This window comes from Gorilla gorilla, chromosome 3 (genome assembly GCF_029281585.2).
Source record: "Gorilla gorilla gorilla isolate KB3781 chromosome 3, NHGRI_mGorGor1-v2.1_pri, whole genome shotgun sequence".
NCBI classification, from domain to species: Eukaryota; Metazoa; Chordata; class Mammalia; order Primates; family Hominidae; genus Gorilla; species Gorilla gorilla.
This window is the reverse complement of record NC_073227.2, coordinates 172,346,704-172,371,992: the sequence shown is the minus strand read 5'-3', so window position 1 is coordinate 172,371,992 and position 25,289 is coordinate 172,346,704. Positions and strand designations below refer to the sequence as shown.

Here is a 25,289-nt window from a genome sequence, read left to right as displayed (position 1 = left end):
TTGAACCCAGGAGGTAGAGGTTGCAGTGAGCCAAGATAGCACCAGTGCACTCCAGCCTGGGCAACAGAGCAAGACTCCATCTCAAAAAATAAATAAATAAAAAGCTATTCGAAGGTAATTTTTTGACTATTCCTTGCTTAAGAAGAAACTTTAGTTTATTAGTTTTTCTCATCTAAAATTGGGAGGCACCCAGCTATTTCAGTATGAGGTCAAGAGGAGTAGTGAATTAACCTTGCCTTCACACTGGATTTCTGCACTAGCTCTGAACCTGTGCTGTCCAATATGGTAGCCATCAGTCACATGTAGGGATTTAAATTTAAATTTTAATTAATTAAAAATAAATGAAATTTAAAATTTAGCACTTCAGCTGCACTAGCCACATTTCAAGTGTCCAATAGTCAATGTGCTCCTTGTTACCACATTAGACAACACAGATATAGAGCATTGCCATCATCACAGGAAGTTCTATTGGACAATGAAAAGACCTATACCTTTAATTGCCATTTGGTCTGCTCCACTTAAATATCCCAAACCCTTTGCTGTCCCCCAGAGGAGATTTTGCAAAGAAGTGATGTGAAAAGTGCCTTCTTTGGGATCAAATTGTCTGAGTTTGAATCCAGCTCTATTGTTTGCAGGCTCTGTGTCCTTAGGAGGGTTACTTGACTTCTCTGTGCCTCAGTTTCCTTTTCTGCAAAGTGGGAATAATCACAGGAACTATCCCTTAAAGTTGTTGTGAAGATTAAATGATATAATTTATGTAATGTACTTAAAATAGTACCTAACTCTTAAGTATTGAATAAATTTAGCTATTGTGTTTTGTATTAGCATTATTTTAGAGACCAAATTGAGATTCATCGCACTTCATTTATCTGAAGATTCATGACATTTATTAATTCTGGACCATTTTCAGTAATTATCTTTTCAAATGTTGCCTTTCCTCAGTTCTTTTCTCTTTTCCGTTCTAGAATTCTGGTTGGACATTCATTGTACCTTATCATATCTCTATAACTCTTATGTCAGTTTCCTTTTCTGTAAGATGATGATACAAACAGTATCTACCTCATGGAGTTTTTGTTAGGATTAAGTGAGTTGAGCTATGTAAAACACTTAGAATGGCATCATATGTGTGCCAGCTATTATTGACACTCTGGTTTAGCTCCTTATTTATTTTTGGCCCTTGGAGATTTCCCTCAATTCATTAGAGATATTTTGTAATAATTTAGTCCACTCTATAAGACCAAAAGTTATTCTAGACTCTTTTTTTTTTTTTTAAAGACAGAGTCTTGCTCTGTCTCCAGGCTGAAGTGCAGTGGCGTGATCTCAGCTCCCTGCAACCTCCGCCTCCCAAGTTCAGGCGATTCCCCTGCCTCAGTCTCCCGCGTAGCTGGGACTACAGACGTGCGCCACCACTCCCGGCTAATTTTTTGTATTTTAGTAGAGATGGGGTTTCACCCCATCTACTAGGTTGGCCAGGATGGTCTTGATCTCCTGACCTTGTGATCTGCCCGCATTGGCCTCCCAAAGTGCTGGGATTACAGGCGTGAGCCACTGTGCCCAGCCCAGATTCTCTTTTTGTTGCAAGCGTGACATACACGGTTTCTATTGTTTGGTACACTTTCTTTCCCTCTTAGCTCCCTTCATGACTGTTTAAAACAGAATTTAATGTCTGTATTACTTTGAGTTATATTAAGTATGTAACAGAAAACACAAAATAACCATATCTTTAAAAAGTAGAAGTTTCTTTTTTTCCCCCATAAATGAAGTCTAGAAGTATGAGGTCCATAGCAGATATGCCTTCTCCATAATCATCAAGAGTCCAGTCTTTTTTCAGTTTCTCAACATTTGGCCTTCTTCTTGTGATCCAAGATGACTGCTCTGGTTCCAGCCATTACATCTAAATTCTAGTCAACAGAGGAAAGGGCTAAAGAAGGAATGCCTCTTCACTTCAATACATTCTTGTAAAGTCATATGTACCATTTCCTACTGGCCAGAACATAATCACATGGCCGTGCATAATGCCATGGGACACTGGAGAATGTCATCTCTATTCTTGACCGCCAAATGCCAAGGAGATAACAGATATTGGGGGAAACTAGCAGTTTTTGCCACAATGCCTCTTCTGTGTTCCCTCTAAGAGTATATCCTCCCTATCTTGTTCACCTCTGGGGTGAATGACTTGGCCTGGTTTACCTGGGGCTTTTATGGAGTTAGCACTGAAAGTCTTGTGTCTCAAAACCTCCCAAACACACATCAGTCCCGGACAAACTGGGATGGTTGGTCACCCTGCATCTACCATGGATCTTATCCATGGTAGATCTTAAGGACAGATCTGTGTCTATTCACTGTTATATCTTTAGTATCTCACACAGGGCTGCACGTACAGGATGTATTCAATAAATAGCAAATACTTACGTGGTGCTTTTATATGCCAGGAGCTGTTCTAAGGGATTTATGTATATATCATGAGTTGAATTTTGTTCCCCCAATATTCCTATGTTAATATCCCAGTACCTCAGAAGGTGACCCTATTTGGTATAGGGTTGCTGCCAATGTGATTATTTAGGATAAAGTCATACTGAAATAGGGTGGGGCCCTAGTCCCATATGACTGGTGTCTATATAAACAGGTGAAATTTGGATGCAGAGACAAGCATGCAGGGAGAAGGTCATGTGAAGATTTGAGTTATGCTGCCAAAAGACAAGGACCTACCAGAAGCTGGAAGAGAAGCCTGGAACAGATCCTTCCCCAGAGACTTCAGAGGGAACAGGACCCTCCCAGCACATTGATCTTGGACGTGTAGTCTCCAGAACTATGAGACAATAAATATCAGTTGTTTAAGCCACTCAGTTAGTGGTACTTTTTTTAATGGCAGCCTCAGCAAACCAATACAGTATATTAACTCATTTTAATCTTTACAATTTTCTTGTGAGATAGCTATTATTATTATTATCCTCATTTTACAGATGAAGAAATTGAGGCACACAGCAGTTAAGAAAACTAAAGAATGCCAAGGAGGCATAAAGAGAAAGTGGTAAAGGCAAACTGAAAGGAAGGGAAGAAGAAAGGGGAAAATCTTGAAGTTAAAAGATGGACAGGAATAAAGAGAAAGAAAGAAAAATAGTGGAAGAAAAGGATTAAAACTTGACCTGACATGACTTTCTAAGAACATTAGAAGCTCTAGGTCACTATATAAACCATTAACATTTTTTTTTCAGATGTGTCATTAACATTTTCTTTTTTAGATGAGTCTGAATAACTCTTCAAAATGAAGGAATAAGGAAATGCTCCCTCGTTTTTGACACTTGCAGGTGTTTTATTATATTTAGAAACTGAAGCTACAGCTCTTAAGAGTCCTCGTCTTGATTTTGCAATATATGGTTCATTTTTATTTGAGGGGAAGGACTAATAATAACTTGTTTTATGAATGTAACTTTAAGAAGTTTAGAATTTATGTTCACATGCTTTATAGATCTGTTTTTGATGGGTGAAATAACACTTACTTTAAAAAGTTTTGACTGGGTGTGGTGGCTCATGCCTGTAATCCCAGCACTTTGGGAAGCCGAGGCAGGCAGATCATGAGGTCAAGGAGTTTGAGACCAGCCTGGCCAACATGGTGAAACTCTGTCTCTACTAAAAATACAAAAATCAGCAGGGCGTGGTGGCGTGCGCCTGTAGTCCCAGCTACTCAGGAGGTTGAGGCAGGAGAATTGCTTGAACCTGGGAAGTGGAGGTTGCAGTGAGCCAAGACCGTGCCACTGCACTCCAGCCTGGGCAACAGAGTGAGATTCCATCTCAAAAAAAAAAATGCTTTATATGTTGTACTTCTTACCTCTAGTTTATATATGTGTATTCCTGCTGAAGGCATAAATGAAATGCAAAGTCAGAGGCAATACCCTGAGAATATGGAGCTTAATCTTCCAGAATGCAGTATACACATTGTATCAGAGACCTTTACATGGTGCTGTATCTCCAATCAGAATCTGTAAATCTGGGATCAGAGGGGTGGACCCAGGATTGGCTGCAGTTACAATCACTCCCAATGGCCTACTGGGGACATCTTGCTTCCGGGGCTCCATAAGGTTAGAGGTCCTGTTGCCAGCAGGGGCACATGCTCACCAGAGGATGCAGCTAAGGTCCAATTGATTACAAATTATGGATGCCCTCTGGGCACTGAGTTTCTTGTGGCTAGGGGCCAGCAGGTAAGAAGACTGACCATCTTGGCAGAAATAATAACTCTGATCAGCAGTGGAAGGTAAGACTGATCTTACACAATGGGAACAGGAGACGTGTGTGGAATTCAAGATGACCCATTTGGGTGCTTCTTGGTTGTTGGTTCTCCCTTGATAGATCATAACTGTGAACAGACAAGTGAAGCAACTCCCACCTGAGAAGGATATGATCACTAGGGGCTAAGAAAACTCAATAATGAATGTTTGAGTCATACCACTAGATAAGCCACCGAGACCAGCAGAGGTGGTGGCTGGGGGGCAAGAGGAATTTAGATGGAGTGTGGAGAAGGGAGATTATACTGGAGGCCCTGAGACCAACTGTGGTGATGGAGGGTAACCTGAGCTATTTCCTGAACATGTATGGAAAAGTAGATTTTCATGATACAAGGAACAGATCTGCATGACAGCTGAGGCAGACACTGAAGCTAGGGACTCTCAGCATACTGACATAGCATACCATATCCAGCATACCTGGGCAGCAAGGCTTTGTTGGAGGGAGATTTGAGTGGCACATCTCTTTGTGTCTCCCATAGTGTCTGCCTCAGCTTTCATGCAGTCTAAGTCAACGTGGGAGGCACATCTCTTTGTGTCTCCCACAGTGTCTGCCTCAGCTTTCATGCAGTCTAAGTCAATGACTCAGCAAGGTGGTGATTCAAGGGCCCACCCATTTACATTAAAAGTGGAATTCTGATCTTTATTCTAGAGCTTCCCGTTGGACTAGCAGAGGCTATGTCAGGTCTGCATAGTGGTATGACAGTTCCCCTTGACCAATCTTTCTGTCTCCCTTGCTCCTTTCACAGGTGTTAACCCTCTAAACTTTCGTACTAGAACTCTCTTTCAGCCCATTGATTCCTGGAGAATCCCAAACCAGCACATGCTGCATAGCAAACAATCACATAACCTCACTGATATAAAACAGTAAGCACTTCTTACCACATACAAGTTTACAGGCCAGGTGGCAGTGGTTTTAGTCTTAGTTGGGTCACTCATGTGTCTGTAGTCATTTGTTGGTTAGATAAGCATTTCTGTTGATCTTAACTGGGTTCTTTCACATGTTTGGGGGTTGGTTGGCTGCATGCTGGTCTAAATGGCCTCAACTGGGACAACTGGCCTTTCCTTCACGTAGTGTTGCATTCTTTAGTTGGCTCACGTTGGCTTGATCACATGGTGGTAGAAGGCATCTGATATGGTTTGGCTCTGTGTCCCACCCAAATCTCGTGTTAAATTGTAATCCCCAATGTTGGGGGAAGGACCTGGTGGGAGGTGATTGGATCATGGGGGCAGATTTCCCCCTTGCTGTTCTCATGATAGTGAGTTCTCATGAGATTTGGTTGTTTGAAAGTGTGTAGCACTTCCCTCTTCATCCATCTCTCTCTCTCTCTCTGTCTCTCTCTCTTTCTCTCTCTCTCTCTCCCTCTCCTGCTGGCCATGTGAAGATATACTTGCTTCCCCTTCACCTTCTGCCATGATTTTAAGTTTCCTGGGGCCTTTCCAGCCATGCTTCCTGTACAGCCTGCAGAACTGTGAGTCAATTAAACCTCTTTTCTTATAAATTATCCAGTCTCAGTAGTTCCTTGTAGCAATGTAAGAGAACAGACTAATACATCATCCAAGAGAACAAACTGAAGCAAACAAGGCCTCTTGAGGTCTAGACTTGGAATTCACACACTGTCTTTTCTGCCATATTCTAGTCGGCCAAAGCAAATGCCAGGGCTAGCTTGGCTTCATGGATACAGGGAATCCTGTTTTTTTGTGTTTACTTTTTAGAGTCAGGGTCTCACTCAGCTACCTAGGCTAGAGTGCAGTGGTAAAATCATAGCTCACTGCAGCCTCAAACTCCTGGGCTCAAGTGATTCTCCTGCCTCAGCCTTCTGAGTAGCTGGAATTTGGAACCACTTCTTGATGAAGATGCAAATGTACATTAGAAATGTATAAATAGAGGGAGGCATAAAGATTTTGGAACAGTTTTGCAATAATCTGCCACAGGGAGAATTTCCTAAAGTGGACAGACAGAACTATAGTGGACAAACAGAAACTATGGACAAACAGCACTGGACAAACAGAAACTATAGCTATCTCAATCTATTATACTGTACTTTTAGCTTTTCCTTTATTTTTATTTTTATTTTTAATATAGGTTCTCAGTCTGTCACCCAGGCTGGAGTGCAGTGGCATAATTATAGCTCATTGCAGCCTCCAACTCCTGGGCTCAAGCAGTCAGTCTCCCAACTCAGCCTCCTGAGTAGCTGGGACTACAAGCACATGTCATCAGGCCCAACTAATTTTTTCTTTTTTAAATAGAGATGAGATCTCACTATGTTGCCCAGTCTGGTCTTGAACTCCTGCCCTTAAGCATGAGCCATGGAACCCAGCCTGCTTTTATTTTTTTTGAAATGAAAAATTAAAAGCAAATAGAAAATATGGAGAATAACATAATAACCACTCATGGACTCACTCTTCTACTTTAATATATCTTAAAATTCTGTTACGTGAAGAGCTAAAACTTTGGAGATGCTGTAGTTTTAAAATCCATTGTATATCCCTGTTCTTCCTTCTTATTTCTCCATTGAAGTCTTCAACTGAAAACTTTTAACTCCAGATAGTTACTTTTTAAGTTAAAAGCCTTGAGACTCATGCCTTCTGGTGATTCAGCAAGAGAAAATTGGAATTATATTCATTCAGTCATTAAACAAACATTTATTGTGCTTCTATTTGCTAAACACTGCACCACATATATATTTATATAGTATATTCTTATTTTTTGTAGTGTTCTATTTGCAGACCATTTTGCTTCATGTAAGATTATATATCTAAAGTGAGAAACCAAGAACATTGTCCTTTAAAATGGGGGCCCTTTTTCAATATCTCTTACAAAAAATTTTTATACCTTCAAGCTTTGAGGGTGAATCTTGTTTTACTCTTAGGATGTAAATTTTCATTCCAAGTTTCTTATCACTTTCCTTCTATGGGTTTGGCTCTTGTTGTGTCACTTGGGTGGGTAGGATGTTTGAGCATGTTTATTTAGTTACTAGTTGGCTGCACCTTTGGTTTGCTTTCATATAATTACATTGTTCTGGCTTGTAACTTCTATCTGGTTTCTCTTCCTCAATATGATGACTTCAGAGTGCAGTCCTCTCCCTGGTTTGTTTTCTGTGCTTTTGTAGTGAGCTAGTTATATCTTTTTAAAAAGCAGCTTTATTGAGATATAATTCATGTACCAAAAATGTATCCCTTATATTTACAAAATTGTGCAACCACCACCACTTCTGATTTTAGGATATTCTGATCACCTCAAAAAGAAACCTTATACCCATTGGCCATCACTCCCCATTCTCCCCTCCCCTGGCAACCACTAACCTACATTTTGTTTCCATGGATTAGCCTATTCTAGATATTTCATATAAACAAGATCATACGAATCTTTTGTCTCTGGCTTCTTTAACTTGACATAATGTTTTCAAAGTTCATCTTTTTTTTTTTTTTTTTTTTTTTGAGACAGAGTTTCACTCTTGTTGCCCCGGCTGGAGTGCAATGGCGGGATCTCAGCTCACTGCAACCTCCGCCTCCCGGGTTCAAGTGATTCTCCTACCTCAGCCTCCCGAGTAGCTGGGATTACAGGCATGCGTCACCGTGCCTCTCTAATTTTTTGTATTTTTAGTAGAGATGGGGTTTCACCATGTTGGCCATGGTTAGCCAGGCAGGTCTGGAACTCCTGACCTCCTGAACTCCTGGCCAGGCAGGTCTGGAACTCCTGATCCACCCGCCACAGCCTCCCAAAGTGCTAGGATTACAGACGTGAGCCACTGTACCCGGCCTAATTGGGTTTTTAAACAACTATTGTTGTTTTTTATATGTTCTGAATATAAGGTCCTTATTAGAGATATGATTTGAAAGTATGTTCTCCCCTTCTGTCTTTTCACTTTAATAATCGTGTCCTTTGAAACACGAAAGTTTTAAATTTTGCTAAGTCCAATTTATTTTTTCTTCTGATATTTATGTATTTTGGTATCATATCCAAAAAATTATTTTTTAAACCATGGTCGCAGAGATCTAATCCTATGTTTTCTTCGAAGAGTTTTATAGTTCTAGTTCTTACATTTAGGTCTATGATCCATTTTGAGTTAATTTTTGCATATGGAATGAAATAGGGGCTCAAATTCATTCATATGCATATGGATATCCAGTTGTAAAGACAATTCCTTCCCTGTTGAATTATGTTGGCACCCTGTCCAAAGTTATATCTTTATTGAAGAACTTACCAAGTTTTGTCTCGTTTTGTGTAAACTGTATAGACCTTCCTCTCTCATTGAAGGACAGGGAACATGTTTTGTTCTTTTGCAATGAGAAGACATATGTGAAAAGCACCTACCATAGGATGTGATCATGGATATTTCTTTCCTTCTTTTGAGTCTGCCCACAGCACCTAGCGTGGTACTTGGCACACAATAGTTACCATAAATGTTTGCTAATTGTAGAGTGGGCTTGGGCATGCACCACCCACCCACCACAAAAATATGGATTCCCAAAGCTCTAATTGGCTGGGAAACCCAGAACAACTTTCCAAATTAAGATTCAATGGCTGGGCTCAGTGGCTCACGCCTGTAATCCAGCACTTTGGGAGGCTGAGGCGGGTGGATCACGAGGTCAGGAGTTTGAGACCAGCTTGGCCAACATGGTAAAACCCAGTCTCTACTAAAAATACAAAAATTAGCCGGGCGTGGTGGTGCATGCCTGTAATCCCAGCTACTCGGGAGGCTGAGGTAGGAGAATCCCTTGAACCCGGCAGGCGTAGGTTGCAGTGAGCCGAGATCGTGCCACTGTACTCCAGCCTCGGCAATAGAGTGAGACTCTAGTCTCAAAAAAAAAAAAAAAAAAAAAAAAAAAAATTAAGACTCAATGACAGTAGAAACTGACTCCAATGGCTTAATGAAAGGGTACTGTTGGTCAAGGTAGGGATTTTTAAATTATTCATCCTTGAAGGGAAGTGACAAATAAGGTTTCACTTACCAAACATTTAAAACAACCCTAAAGGTCCAGAACCTTTGTTTTGTTGTTGTTGGCTTAATTTCCAGTTCTCTAAGTGTCTACTTATTTAATCGCTTATGCAGTAATAAAGTTTTAACTTGTGGATTTGACCTCAATTCCACAAAATCGATTGTGGTTCTTATCTGCTTAAAAGCGGAAAGATTTTCTCAGGCGGCAACAGCCACTATTGAAAAGGCAAAGAAACAGCACTCAGGGGTGGCAGGCAATTCTATTTTCAGTGACCCTTTTCTCCCTTTCTTTTTCTCTCCTACTTGCTGAACATTAGGAGCTCTCGGTAATCTCTCAGAAATAGAGCAAGACGCCAAAGATAAAGGCCTGTTCATCGCACTCAGGAATTTCCTAAGCTTTCATGTCCAGATAATATTTCTGCCTGCTACTTGGGTATCTTTTGGTGAAATTCCAGAATCTGTTCCTCTCTGTGTGAAAGTAGGTACGTGCACCTACTGAACCTAAGATGTGTACTGTGCAGGTACACACAACTTTGGTTACACGGTTCTTTCCAGCTTTGAAAAACTTTCTTAGGGGTAGCTCACACAGCTAAGTGCTTCAAATTACAGTTTCTGACTCCAGAGCCAGTGCTCTCTCCACTTCCCCTAGTTGCCTCTCTAATAATCACGTATGGGTCTCTTTAACACATTTCTTCCTGTTCTTCTAGGAATTGTAGCCATATCCTAGCCCTAAATGAACTGGAATACAGTGAGGCTTGATTTATTATTAAACATTTTTATTAGACTTTTTTTTTTTTTTTTTTTTTTTTTTTTTTTTTTTGTTGAGACGGACTCTCGCTCTGTCGCCCAGGCTGGAGTGCGGTGGTACGATCTCCGTTCACTGCAAGCTCTGCCTCCTGGGTTCAGGCCAGTCTCCTGCCTCAGCCTCCCCAGTAGCTGGGACTACAGGCGCCCGCCACCACGCCCGGCTAATTTTTTTTTTTTTTTTTGTATTTTTAGTAAAGACGGGGTTTCACCGTGTTAGCCAGGATGGTCTCGATATCCTGACCTCGTGATCTGCCCGCCTCGACCTCCCAAAGGGCTGGGATTACAGGCATGAGCCACCGCTTCCGGTCTTACTAGACTATTTTTAAGAACAGTTTTAGGTTCACAGCAAAATTGAGCTAAAGGTACAGAGATTTCCCATGTACCCCCTGCTCCCACACATGCATAGCCTCCCCCATTATCAACATCCCCCACCAGAGTGCCACAGTTGGTACAATTGATGAACCCACATTGACACCTCATAATCACCCAAAGTCTATAGTTTACATTGCGGTTCACTCTTGGTTTTGTACATTCTATGGGCTTGGACAAAGGCATCCGCTATTACAGAATCATACGCATAGTAGTTTCACTGCCCTAAAAATCCTCTGTGCTCCAGCAAGTCTAGGTTTTTAAGGGCGAAAAGAGAGGGAAAGAAAAAAGTGTGCATCACAGAGGCTCGACCCAACTCCAAGCCAAGTTTGTTCCAAAGTTCAGCAGCTCCCAGCTGTCCCATCTCTCCCAGTTCGGCCCCGGTCGGGTTCCTCCTCTTTTTGTTTAAGTGTCAAACAAATGGGTTTCCTGTTGACACTGGAATATCGTGAAAAGGCAGGAAGAGGCCAGGTCACCTCCTCTTTCCCCTCTTCCTATCCCGTTTATTTATTTTGCACACGTTTGTTTGGGTCGAGCTGGTGTTTCCAGCGTGTGTGGCTGTGGGAAGGCCTTAGGGGCCGATAACCCCTCCCTGAGGAGGCGAGGCCAGGCCCGAACCCGCCCGATCCGCGGTGGAGCTCTACGGGGCGGGGAAGGCAAAGAGGAAGGGGGAAGAGAGCGGGAGTGGGAGTGGGAAAGGCCAGGGATTAAGAGGCCGCCGGGACGCCGCAAGGAGGCGGGGAATCGGCTCGGCCCGCGCCCTGCCGCTGCCCGGCCGGCTGCAGGTGGAGTTAGCGGAGGTGGCCATTTCCACAGCCGCCGCCGACGCCTCCTCTCCGGGAGCCGCCTTCCCCCCGGCCTGAGGGCGGTGGCGTGGGGCGCCGGGTGCCGGCGTTCTGGGGCGCCGGGGCCGCAGCTCGCCGGCCATCCCGCGGCTGCGCCCCGCGCCTCGCCCATGGCTGAGGGCCGGCGGCGGGAGGACGAGGAGGAAGAGCTACGCGAGCGCCGCGAACTTGGTGGCCAGCGCCGCGCCCGGGGCCGTGCGCTCTCGGGCCACTCGGCCGCAGGTGAGAGGCGCGGGGGACGGGGCGGCGGGGACCCAGAGCTGCGCGCTCTGGGGTCGCTCGGGTCCTGCCCCACACAGCGGCAGCTCCTTCACGCGCCGGGATGGGACCGGCTTCTTTAACTCTCAGAGGCCAGACTCGGGGAGGGTGGCCTTTCCATCACCATCCTCACTTTCCGGCCGAGCCCGAGGAAATTCAGACCCGTCTTTAACTGCTAGTGGTCGTACAGCTGAAACTCCAAATTTTCCGTGCACACTAAATCCAGGAGCTGCTGGCTTGGGACTTGTGGCCTGGTTGATGACTTATCTCTGGATGAGTCAGAGGCCAGTGGCCGTCTCGGTGGACAACGACACCTTCCGAGGGGTTTGCCTGCGCCGCCGCAGCCAGGTCAGAGCACGTGCTCATAACTGAGGCAAGTCCTGTTTCGGCGTCCCTTGCACTTCGGACCTGTGACCCCCCTCCCTCCCTCCCCCAGCCGTCGACCTCACCAGTTTTCTGTAGGACTTGTTTTCGTTAGTTGTGAGACCCTCCCCCACGCAAAGAGAAGTCCAGAATATAGCATTCCAAAAGGCCATTCATTTGGGCTGAGAATCATTTTCGGGCCTGTAATTACTTTTATGATACTGTGTTTTGGGTACACAAAAGCGGCACGGATCAAATAGTTTGGCACATTAGTGAAAGAGTGAATAAGTGTAGATCCACACCCCTTCCCTCTTCCGGGCGGCTTTTCAGTCAAACATAATAGAGAGGACATTCTTTGGCCTTTGGTTCAAACTGGGTAATCCGAGTTATCTGAAAACAAGGGGGAAGAACAAACCTAGGGGGACTGGCAACAAAAGGGAGATAGGGAAGTGAGAGAGTCGGAGGAGAACGATTCACTGAGAGCCTCATTATAAAGTGGAATATAGCGAATATTCCATGCAGTGGAGAAGCTTTTCTGTGTGACTCCCTTAACCACTAAGAGAAAGTTGGAAAAATAGAGAAGATATTGTATCTGTGCGGAACAAATGGAGGGTAGAAAGTAGGATGAAAGGAAAACTTGAGAAGAACATCTTGAAGAAATAGTCAATTTAATGCCTTTGGTAGAATCTTGGAACATAAAAATAATTCTCCATGCTCATTACTACAACTTTTCATCAAAATAAGGCATTTGGCTGTCTATATGAACACCAGTTTTGAACATAATTGGTAATTTTGTTCAGTGTAAACCCAAACCTCGTGAAATAATGAATAGTTGCTGGATATAAGTGAATATTTCTTGCAAGAGTACAATGAAAAAGCTTTACAAAGATATACCGCCATGTCTGACCTATGGATTTAAACAGGGTAGGCCACCTTAGATTCCTGTTACCTTCAGCAGAAAGCTTCACTCTCACAAGAGACTGTACAGTGAAGACCTGTTTTGGAGTTCAGACTAGATGTGATCCAGATGTGTGTTTATCATTTAGTTGCAATATGTGTATTTATTCCAAAGCTGGTGGAAATGACATTTTGTAATTAGTTTTCACCAGTTCCCTAATTTCTCAAGGTTGACAAAGGCTTTTCTAGGTTCTTTGATAATATTTTGCTGAGACATGACATTGTGTACTTTTTGCATTCAGTAATTGGTGTTTGTAGTTTTCTAACCATTTATATGCCCTTTTTCCATTAAAGGGTGTGAGGACGATGTTATGGAATGAGTAAGAGGGTTAAACTTGCGATTTTTGGATTTATTTCTTTTAGAAGAAATTATTTAATAGTTTACATTTCTTTACAAGCTGAGCTCCACTTTCCCCTTATTAGTTAACATGTTTTTCAGACACTAACACATTCCTTACCAAGCTTGGGCATTTGTTAGTTATGTCTGTGCTAGATGTTGCTCTCCTCCAAGTGAGAGGGTATGAACTGACGCAGAAGCTTCATGTTTTTTCTGCATCACCTTTTCAGTTTTTCACTTTTCCTGTTCTCAGTGCTCCCTCCTTCCCTTATCATTTTACAATCTAAAGAGTTTCCTTTTCTCTGATTTCACCTAGCTTGATAACCATAAACCTGGGGTTTATGGACTTAAGGTAGTCTGTGAACTCTTCCTGGTCTCCCTGCTAAATTTTGGAGTGGTTGTGTAAGTGCATTTATTTATTTTTGTAACTTACATACAGAAGAACATATGAAATTTGTAAATTATAAAGTAAAAACTCTTGTAACTCATGCTCAAGTCAAGAAATAGGATATAGTCAGTTCCTTAGAAATGGATTCCTATCCCTCCTAGACTTAGCCGCCTCTCTCCCCTAGATGTAACCATTTTTTTAACCTTTGTGATTATTATTTCCTTTTTATTCTGTACAGTTTTACCATACACATATGCATCTCTATAAAATATTGTTTAGTTTTACCTTTTTAAGATCATTTAAGTGGAATCGTCCTGTATTTTATCAACCCAGCAGAAAGCAAGTAATGACTTGAGATTATGAAAAGTCTGGAATGAGTTCTTTTCATTCAAAGGCCAAGAGCCCCAGGCAGGTTCTGAGCACAGGACAGTCCTTGTAGGGCATCCTTAGGAAATAAATGTGTGTGTGTTTTTAAAATGATGTTAAGAAAATTGGGTTTGATTAATCACAATTTTATTTTACAACAAAGGATGATAGTTGATCTGGTGCCCACCCTCTTTATAAAATGTATTTATGTTTCCCAGCTTTTAAAGTAATAAAATATCTTCAGCATGATTCTAAAATAAATAAAAAGCTCAGTTGAATTTTTTTTTTTTTTTTTTTTTTTGCAGAATTATAGGCAATCAAGTACTGAGGTCAATTCAGGAAAGGTTAATTTTTTTTTTTTTTAATTTAGGCAGAGTCTTGCTCTGTCTCCCAGGCTGGAGTCTAGTGGCGTGGTCATGGCTCACTGCAACCGTCACCTCCCAGGTTCAAGTGATTCTCATGCCTCAGCCTACAGAGTGGCTGGGATTACAAGTGTGCACCACCATGCCTGGCTAATTTTTGTATTTTTAGTGGAGACGGGGTTTCACCATGTTGGCCAGGGTGGTCTCGAACTGCTCCCACCTCAGCCTCCCAAAGTGCTGGAATTACAGGTGTGAGCCACTGCACCTGGCCAGTGAGGGTTAATTCTGTAGTAGCTCATGATGCATGAGATTAATAAGCAGATATAGGAAAGTAAATGGGGAGCAGAGAGTATTCCATTGTTTGGGTTTCATGTGCTGAGGCTAAGGTGTCGTAAATCTGGCACTATGTGAAATATTTACTGTTGATGGTGGTATCCAAGATCCTTAATTGCCTGACCTGACAGAGAGTGGTAATATGAAAGCTAGACACAACACCTGAATTCTTGGGGGTGTCTCACTAATCCACCAAATGCCCATTACAAACAAGGAAGAGAGGATGTGGGTACACTAATCCAGTGGTTCTCAAACTTTTGCCACATGTATCTGAATTGCCTGAAGGCCTTGTACACGCTCAGTATCTGATCACTTGGTCTGGGATAGGGCCTGATAATTTTCATTTTTGACACATTCCCAGATAACATTTATGTTGCTGGTTCAAAAGGATGATGCACTTTGCAAACTCCATGTAATTAAGAGAGAAATCACACCCCAACACAGATTGTTAAATTCTAAGAAATAGTTCCTTTGGCTAATTTGTCCTTTTTAGTAGATTAGATGAAAACCCATGAGATAAACATGGAGATTTCCACAGGCTAACTTATAGGACTTAGTTTCCATTGTGGGTTTTCTCGGTAGCTTAAAGGATTTCATGGTTGATTTATACAGCCTGGCATTTATGATCAACTTCATTTTTGTTTCTTGGTTTTTTTCTTTCTGTTATTGATTGCATATTCTTCATCTCTATCTGCACAACTGAGATTGGTGTGTTAGTGCCACTGTGTTAGTGTTAGTTAGTGCTAGCCAAGGGCAAGAAGTGGAGGGTGGGGGGAATAGGCGGACGAGATTGGGTGACCAACTCTTCCCAGTTTCCCAGGACTTTTCCAGCTTTTAAAACTGAAAGTCCCCCATTCATGGAAACTCCTCAGTCCCAGGCAAATCAAGGATAGTCACCCTAGAGGAAGGATAGCTTGGGTGGGGGAAGAAGGGAGGATAAAGGCTACTGATAATGTTATTTATACTAACATCCCTGCTTTAGTCCAGGTGCTTTTTTCACTCAACATTAAGTTTGTAAGATTTATTTGTATTGTTACATGTAGCTGTGGGTTTTTGTTTGTTTTGAGACAGAGTCTTGCTCTGTTGCCCAGGCTGGAGTGCTGTGGTGTAATCTCGGCACACTGCAACCTCTGCCTCCCAGATTCAAGTGATTTCTCCTGCCTCAGCCTCCCAAGTAGATGGGACTACAGGTGCATGCCACCATGCCCAGCTAATTTTTGTATTTTTAGTAGAGGCAGGGTTTTGCCATGTTGCCCAGGCTGGTCTTGAACTCCTGACCTCAGGTGACCCGCCTGCCTTGGCCTCCCAAAGTGCTGGAATTACAGGCGTGAGCCACTGTGCCCGGTTCTGTTTTTTTTGTTGTTTGTTTTCATTGTATAAATACATACCACAGCATTTTGCCTATTATTTTTTATTGATTTATTGGAGTTCTTTGTTTACCCAGGAATCTCAACTTTTGTTGGTTATGTGTGTTACAAATATCTTCTTCCACCTCCACTCTGGCTTACTTTTTCATTTTCTCTATGGTTTCTTTCGATGTGGAAATTCTTCATTTCAGTATAGATGAATTTATGAATCTTTTCCTTTATAATTTGTGTCTCTTCCCCCCTCACCCCCATTAAGAACATGATTTCTATCCAAGGTCATGAAAATATTCTCCTATATCTCCTTTATTGTCCCCTAAAAGCTTTGTAGCTTTCCTTGGGGAGAAATGCCATAGCTTTCGTCAGATTCTCAAACAGATTTGAGAATCTCTGCCTGATATACAACATTTTAATATTATTTCTCCAAAGGGAGGATATACAAGATTCTGGATCCTCCTCCCAACATCTGGAAGAGTAGTAGGCACATAATAGGGCTTACTAAATGCTAAATAAATTTACTCTTTCTATATTTTGATGTGTTTATGGTAAACCCTGGAAGGACTGATGTAACTGTTGTCTGTTGTGCTTTGAGTAAAATAACTTTAATATCATCAGTATGAGGGCACAGAAGAACATTCACTGTGTTCACTGTGTACCAGGTGCTTCTTTATGTTATCACCTGTGAGGTAGGTATTATTTTCTTCATTTTATCATTGAAAAGACTGAGGCTCACAAACATTTAAGCAACTTATCCACAGTCCCTCAGCTAGTAAATACTGGAATGGTGATTTGAATGCAGGTTTTTTTTGAAGTGGAAGTCCATGTTTTTCCAGGTGATCACACTGACTGCTCATATAAGTCAGTTACTATTGATGCTCCACGCATTTATACCTGTATGCTGCTTGCTGTATTCTAGAAGTACTTTACATTTATGTGGTGCTTTTCTATTTATGAAGGGCTTTCACAACTGCATTCATTTGGATTCTTACAACAAACTGAGAGGGAAGAGGGTAAGTTTTATTGTTCCCATTTTAAAGATGAGTAAACTGAGACTCAGAAATGTTAGAAGGTTTTATCTAAAATTACACAACTAGGTATAGCTGAACCTCAGTCACCTCTATTGTGTGTTGCAAGTTGTAGAGTTTTTTTTAGTTGATTCATAAAAGATGTCAGGTCATATCCTCTCAGAGTCTGTGGCTTTGTCTACTAAGTTAGATAGTTTTGAAAACTGCATTAGTTCTCTGGACCACCAGCTTACTGTTTTTTGTTATTAGAATTCCAAAGTTGTCTAATTTATTTTGAGAAAGTTATTTTAAGTTCCATGGAAACTATGAGTAGATTTACATGTTGTTTAAAAATCCTGTACTCATCACATTCTTTAAGAAGACCTGGGCCAGGTACAGTGGCTCACGCCTGTAATCCCAGCACTTTGGGAGGCCAATGCGGGTGGACTACCTGAGGTCAGGAGTTCGAGACCAGCCTGGCCAACATGATGATACCCCGTATCTACCAAAAATACAAAATATTAGCCAGACGTGGTGGCGGGCACCTGTAATCCCAGCTACTCGGGAGGCTGAGGCAGGAGAATCGCTTGCTAGGGAGGTGGAGGTTGCAGTGAACTGAGATCGCACCACTGCACTCCAGCCTGGACAACAAGAGTGAAACTCTGTCTCAAAAAGAAAAAAAAGACCTGTCTAGTTATCCCCATCAATATAATGTATGCAAAATGGTGCCTAAAATACTGGCAATACAAAGAGATATATAAAATAGGCTCCCTGCTTTTAAAGACTATGCCATAGAATTAGGGAAGGTAAGACTATTACACTTTAAAGAAGATAATTAAGAATATAAAGAATATAAAGTAGTCCATGGTGGGTATCAGTTTGACATGAGAGAATCAGACTGTCTTGGTTCATTTTTTGGCTGACCACTGGCTGTGTGACCTTGGACAAGTTACGTAACCTCTCTGCTTCTATTCTTTATTTATATTTCTAAATTTGAATAATAGTAAATCCTATTGCATTGGGTTTGAAGACTAAATGAGTTAATGTATATAATGTCCTTAGAACATGGCCAAGCCTATAGTAAATACCTATAAAATTATTAGCACTTATTTTATGTCTCCTTTTTCTTATTATTGATAAAATATTTCACAGTTGAGTCTGCATTTTCTTCACTTGGAAATAGTTATGAATTTCATGTTGTCAGAGGAAAAAGAAGGTAAATCTGCAGTGTCATCATTTAATAATCAAATGTAGTTGCTTTTCTTTGGCGTTCATGTATCTCTTGGAAATATCTTAATTCTAGAGGACTCCCAAAGACTGAGGCTAGTTCTTCCTTTGGTATTTCTTAAGCCATATGAATTACTTTAACATGGCCTGGTAATAATGCTCAGCTTTTCTTTTCTTTTTCTTTCTTTCTTTTTTTTTTTTTTTGAGTCAAAGTCTCACTCTGTCGCCTAGGCTGGAGTGCAGTGGCGCGATCTTGGCTCACTGCAACCTCTGCCTCCCAGGTTCAAGCAATTCTCCTGCCTTGGCCTCCCAAGGAGCTAGGACTACAGGCACGTGCCACCATGCCCGGCTAATTTTTTTTTTTGTATTTTTATTAGAGACAGGGTTTCACCGTATTGGCCAGGTTGATCTTGAACTCCTGACCTTGTGACCTGCCCACCTCAGCCTCCCAAAGTGCTGGGATTACAGGCATGAGCCACTGCACCCGGCCCATCTTTTATTTTCTTTTTTTTTTTAAGAAAGAGCCTCGCTCTGTTGCCCAGGCTGGAGTGCAGTGGCACAATCTCAGCTCACTACAACCTCCACCTCCCAGGTTCAAGCAATTCTCCTGCCTCAGCCTCCCAAGTAGTCTCATCCTCCCAAGTAGCTGGGATTACAGGTGCCTGCGACCACATTGGCTGATTTTTGTATTGTTAGTAGAGACAGGGTTTTGCAGAGTTGGCCTGGCTGGTCTCGAACTCCTGACCTCAGGTGATGTGCCTGCCTCGGCTTCCCATAGTGCTGGGATTATAGGTGTGAGCCACTGTGCCCAGCCAACGTTCAGCTTTTCTTTATTGTCCACTGAAAGCTCATTATTGTGACATAAGCAATTATGTTCAAAGTGATCTCAGCAAATCAGAGGTGAGTTGATCAGCCTATGACCTATTTTTAACCAGAGTGCATCCCTTCGTTCTGTTTTCTTTCCCTCTCTCACACTAGTCATCCAGCAGTTCTATAACTTCACTGGCATATTATATTCTGAGGACAACATATTCACTGTTTTCCCTTAGGTCATTTCAGCTTTTCATCCAATGGTGCTTAGAGACTAATCCTTTGAACACTTGGTTCTAATCCCATCTGTCAATTAGCTTTGTAGCATCCAGCAATTTATAGCATCTTTCTGGGCCTTAGCTTTTGGTGTATTAATTGAAAGGATGAGGCTTCCAACTTTACATTTTATGATATTAGGAGATGAGCAGAAAAATAACTTCCGACATAGTTTACAGAAGTTTGCCCATGTACTAAGTTAGATCTTGGAGAGTTTCTCCCGGGCTCCTTGTGAACTGCTCCACTGGTGTAGGAGAAGCCAAAGGGGCAAAGCTCAAGACGGTGTCTCCCTGGTGAGGGCAGTTACATTGGCATAAGTTGTCTAGCATAACTTGTCATGCCGACCCCTTTTCAAGATAGCAGCTTCATTCACTGATAATGTGGCAGTGTTCCCCTTCATCAGTGGAAGACATGGGATGTGTTCTAGGGGAATTTATAGTACTTGACGTGTATGAGGGAAATTCTACTATCAATTAAGTACAAGAGGAAAATACGTGTCAGGTAGTTTCAGGGCATAGGGCAGGGTAAAGGTTGAGGAGGAAGCTTGGATAGCTTGACACAGGGCAGGAAGGAGAAGGCTCTGGCAGAGGCCTGGCCCCCTTGTTTAGAAGCAGCTGGAACGAGTCCTTGCTCCTCAGTAGCTGTTGGCCTCACCTTCAGGAACTGTAAGCTTGTCCTTGTGGTGGGGATGGGCTCATGGGGGTGAGGGTAGGAGCTGTGGACCATTATTTTCTTTCTTTTTTCTTTTTAAAAATAAAATTTGTTCCAAGTTATACCAAGGGAAAAACAATTTGTTCCAAGTTATACCAAGGGAAAAAAATGAATTAAGAAAAAAATAAAAAAATTAAATGTTTTTTAGAATATTTTTTGAGTAACAGAAAAATTGTGAAGATAGTACAAAGAGCTCCCATATACCCCACACCCTGATTATTAGCATCTTAGTATGGTAGATTCATCACAATTAATGAACTAATATTGATGTATGATTAAACTCCATACTTGACTCAGATTTCCTTAGTTTTTGCTTAATGTCCTTTTTTGTGTTGCAGTATCCCGTATAGGAGACTGTATTACATTTAGTTGTCATATCTCCTGAGGCTCCCCTTGGCTATGACAGTTTCTTAGATCTTCCTTGTTTTTGATGACCCTGACAGTTTTGAAGAGTACTGGTCACATTTTTGTATGTTGTTCCCCTGTTGAGATTTGTCTGATGTTTTTCTCATGATCAAACTGGCTTACGGGTGTTTGAGAGGAAGATCACAGAGGTAAAGTGCCATTTTTATCACAATTCAAGGGTATATATTATTATCATGACTTTTCTACTGACCTTGATTACCTGGCAGAGGTAGTGCTTGTGAAGTTTCTCTGCTTGAAAGTTACTCTTTTTGGCATTGGCGTCCACTCTCCCTCCCCAACTGCAAGACCCCATTGCAGTAGTCCTTCAAAAGAAATTTTTTTAAAAAGTTAAGCCTTTTTCCTCTCTTTCCATACTGTAGAAAGTGAAGGAAGTCCCTATGGAGTAAGAGTTATGCTACACTTAAGGAGTAAAGAATTATGCTATACCTCTTTAAGGGTAGAGTATCTACATACTTTTTTAGAAGTTATTTTGCATGAGAGAGACCTTTTTTTTGTAGAAATGGGGTCTTGCTGTGTTGTTCAGGCTGTACTCAGACTCCTGGGCTCAAGGGATCTTCTTGCCTCTGCCTCCCAAGTAGATGGGATTACAGCCACACACCACTGCACCAGCCTAAATTCTTTAATACTCCCTTAGTTTGGTCTCTCCAAAGATCTGATTAGGATTGTCTCTAGGCCCCACCTGTTGGAGAATGTAAGCTCAATTTCTCCATCCTAATTCTGTCCAAAATATCTGATCTGTGTGGATGTCTGGGAGATAATTTCATTGTATAATTAGAAAGGAAAGGCATGAAATACATTTGTCTGATTGAGGTGACCTATGACTAAGACTCATTTACACTAGAGTCCTCTGTCAGCAGGTACAAATGACTAATATAAATTCCTTTCCAATTTTGGAAATGGAGGGGAAGTTAGGGTAGGAAAGGAATTTGGAAAGCACTGGGCTAAGATAATCAAATAACAAGTTAATATTTATTGTTCACTGGGTGCCGAGACAATTCCAGTTGTTTTCAGTGTGTTTTTCTCATTTAGTCCTGGTACCAATCCTATGCAGTAGGTGTGATCGTTTCCTTCATTTAACAGATGAGGAACCTGAGGCCTAGAAAGGGTGAATAATCTCCTCAAGGTCACACAGCAAGGGAGTGACAGAATAGGATTCTGTAGCATGGACTCCTGGTTGCCTCCTTTTTTCCTCATTTCCTCCTTTTTTGGTCAATGGAATCCCTGTATTTCTGGATGTGGCAATGTACCCACCTATGAAGCTACTTCTTCCAGCCTGTTAATGAGATACAAGTAAAAGTTGTTGAATGGGGTTGCCAGGAAAGTTCTTTAAAGGGGGTTCACTCAACTGCACAGAATACCCTTTTCCCCTTACCATCTTCCTCCCACCTCCTACCAGGAACAAGGCTGTGTAGCTCACAGTAGCCACCCTGGGCCATGAGGTTACTTTGAGGTTGGAACCGAAGCACTGAGAATAGTGGAGCAGAACAATAGATGGCCCTACAGTCCCTGCTGATTAGATAGAGTCACCACATGGGTTTTGATTGCCTGCCTCCTCCTTTACTTAGAAGGAAGGAATAAGAAACTCTACCTTGTTTAAGCCACTGTTATCATAGGCCTCAACTGGCAGCTGAAGGCAGTTCCTAACTGATAGATTCTAACTTGATCTTATTGTTTCCTTCCTCTTACCACCAAGCTGTAATACATTTTGTTATAATGAAGTTACCCTAAGATACCTAGATTCTCATTGCTATTTTGTACTTTACTGTAGTGTGACCTTGGACATGTTAGTTAGGTTTTATGAGGCCCCCGCTCCACCGTTTTTTTACATCTTTGGAATAGGAATTATTCATGCTCTAACTACTCTGTAGGCTCATTATGGGGAACATGCTTGTAAACTTCAAGTGTTCATGTGTGATGTGTAGTTTTTGAAGTGGTTGTGGCCATCCTTGGGCAAGTGGAAGGGTACCAAAATGGAAGCCTTGAGAATCTGAATATAGTTTTCTGGTTTTGTTATTTTGCCTAGTGCCAACTTCATTCAGAATAAATAAATAGAAGCTGTGAAGGGAGGTGATGTTGTCCCTGCTCTGATGCATTTGAGTAGATTAACAATTGCATTGCTGATGAGCCCTAGAATGCATGCCAGGGCTGCTGCATGGGACTGAGAGTTCATTTGTTTTCAATATGGCTGCCTTCATTATACTGGAGCTTTGTTTCCAGAAGATACATTAATCAAGGAATCATTATACTGGATGATAGTTAACCGCTTTTTCTCTGAGAGCTGGCCAAGAACAAAGGGCTCGGAAGAAAATGTTTGTACAAGATGTGGAGAATTAGTTTTTCTGGCAATAAATGTCACCATTTCCAAATAGTCCTTTGAAACTAGTGTAGAGGTGTTCACATAACACTCGAAGGCCCCCAGCATAGGGTCACCCATGTAAATGATCCTGTCTTATCTTGCCACCACAACCTTTGTTTCTTCATTCCTTCACAAAGATTCCCCTCAACATACAGGCTAGCTCAGTGGAGACTACTGGAGCTACCTGGAGATTACAAGGTAGATTCGTTACTCTCAGTGAAAGTGTAACTATTGCCAGTGGAGGGTGCGTCTGGAAGTGGGATTCATTTGGAATAAGGAATGTTACTGCAGGTTTTAAAATGTGCACAGCCTGGGCAACAAAGCAAGACCCCGACTTTATAAAAAATAAAATACATTAGCTGGGCGCAGTGGTGTGTGCCTGTAGTCCCAGCTACTCAGGAGACTGAGGGAGGAGGATCGCTTGAGCCCAGGTGTTTGAGGCTGCAGTGAGTCATGATTGCACCACTGCACTCCAGCCTGGGTGACAGAGTGAGACCTTATCTCTAAAATAAATAAATAAATAAATAAAATATGCAGACTTCTATTTGAATATTACTCTTAATTAGATGCTTAATAATGTGACATTCCTTTATATCACAAGTAACATTTTATCTCTCACCTTGTTCCTTTCGTATTTCTCCTTCATGGGAAGTTTCATGAGGTATTCAACTTTATAACGTGGTTTGGTATTTCTTACACCTCTGTAGCAATGGGAACTCTAAAGAGTGCTTCTCAGACTTTGTTCTGCCTACAGATCACCTGGAGATCTTGTTCAAATGCAGATATAATGTAGTAGGTTTTGGGTAGAGCTGTAACTCTGCTTTTTTTTTTTTTTTTTTTTTTTTTTTTGAGACAGAGTCTCGCTCATTGCCCAGGCTGGAGTACAGTGACATGATCCCGGCTCAGTGCAACCTCCCCCTCCCAGGGTCAAGTGATTCCCATACCTCAGCCTCCCAAGTAGCTGGGATTACAGGTGCTCACCACCACATCTGGCTAATTTATTTATTTATTTATTTTCTTTATTTATTTTTTTTGAGATGGAGTCTTGCTCTGTCACCCAGGCTGGAGTGCAGTGGTGCAATCTTGGCTCACTGCAACCTTCGCCTCCCGGGTTCACACCATTCTCCTGCCTCAGCCTCCCCAGTAGCTGGGACTACAGGTGCCCACCACCAGGCCCAGCTAATATTTTTGTATTTTTAGTAGAGACGGGGTTCTTCCATGTTGGCCAGGCTGATCTCAAACTCCTGACCTGATGTGATCTGCCTACCTGGGCCTCCCAGAGTGCTGTGATTACAGGTGTGAGCCACCACGCCTGGCCGACTCTGCATTTCTAACAAGGTCCTGGTGATGCCACTGCTGGTGGTCCCTGGGCCACATTTTGAGCAATAAGGCCCTCAGTTATCTCTACTGTAGGGCCAGGCTTCTCAACTCTTGGCAGGACATCAGAATCAACTTTGAAACTTTAAAGAAAACATGTGCTCATGACCCCACCCTCAGATTTCCAGATTCATTACTCCCGGAATAGTTGCTGAGGAACTGGATTTTTAAAGTTGTATGTAAGGTGAGAATCACTGCCTTAGTATCCTATTTAAAAATACGATGTTGATTGGTTTCAGTGTGATTTCTTATAATTTGAACTGTTATGTTTTTCCATCTTAAGTAATTCATGTTGTGATAACTTTTATTTAAACAGAATAAACAGAATCCATCATGCATTTTTCTTTTTTCCCCCTTTTTCAGCTTTGTGGAGGTATAATTCACTAATGAAAATTGAATATATTCAAGATGTACAACATGATGTTTTTATATATGTATACATTGTGAAATAATTACCACAATCAAGCTGATTAAAGGATCCACCACCTCACATAGCTACCTTTTTTTTTGTTTCTTATAGTGAGAATACTTAAGTTCTCTCAGCAAATTTCAAATATAATACATTATTATTAATTATAGTCACCATGCGATATACTTGGTCTCCAGAACTTATTCATCTTATGACTAAAAGTTTAGACCTTTGAATAATACCTCCCCATTTCCCCTACCCTCACAACTCCTGGTAACCACCCTTCTGCTCTCTGGTTCTTTTATTTTTGAGACAGGGTCTCACTCTGTTGCCCAGGCCGTAATGCAGTGGTGCAATCACGGCTCACTGAAGCCTTGACCTCCCGGGCTCAAATGGTCTTCCCACCTCAGCCTCCTGAGTAGCTGGGACTGCAGGGACATGCCCTGCTAATTTTTTATTTTAAAAAAGTTTTTGTAGAGATAGGGTCTTGCTATTTTGCCCAGGCTGGCCTCAAATTCCTGGTCCCAAGTGATCCTCCCACTTTGGCCTCCTAAAGTGCTGAGATTACAGGTGTGAGCCACTATGCCCAGCCTATTCTCTGCTTCCATGAGTTTGACTTTTTTAGATTCCACATACAAGTGAGATCACACAGTATTAGTCTTTCTGTGTCTGGCTTATTTCACTTAGCATAATGTCCTCCAGGTTCATCCACGTGGTCGCA

At 41.9% G+C, this 25,289-nt stretch overlaps 1 protein-coding gene across 8 annotated transcripts in view; it reads left to right on the top strand.

Moving 5' to 3' along the window:
* Nucleotides 1-10,948: 10,948 nt before the first annotated feature.
* SH3D19 (SH3 domain containing 19) overlaps nucleotides 10,949-25,289 on the top strand; it is a 207,494-nt gene continuing 193,153 nt past the window's right edge. The window contains exon 1 of one of the 8 annotated variants that reach the window (XM_055385526.2): nucleotides 10,949-11,466. In XM_055385526.2, coding sequence (XP_055241501.2) covers nucleotides 11,355-11,466 — 112 coding nt within the window. In that variant the 5' untranslated portion in view covers nucleotides 10,949-11,354. The remainder of the gene's footprint in view (nucleotides 11,467-25,289) is intronic. The other 7 variants (XM_055385527.2, XM_055385523.2, XM_055385524.2 and 4 more) reach the window with 7 other exon arrangements.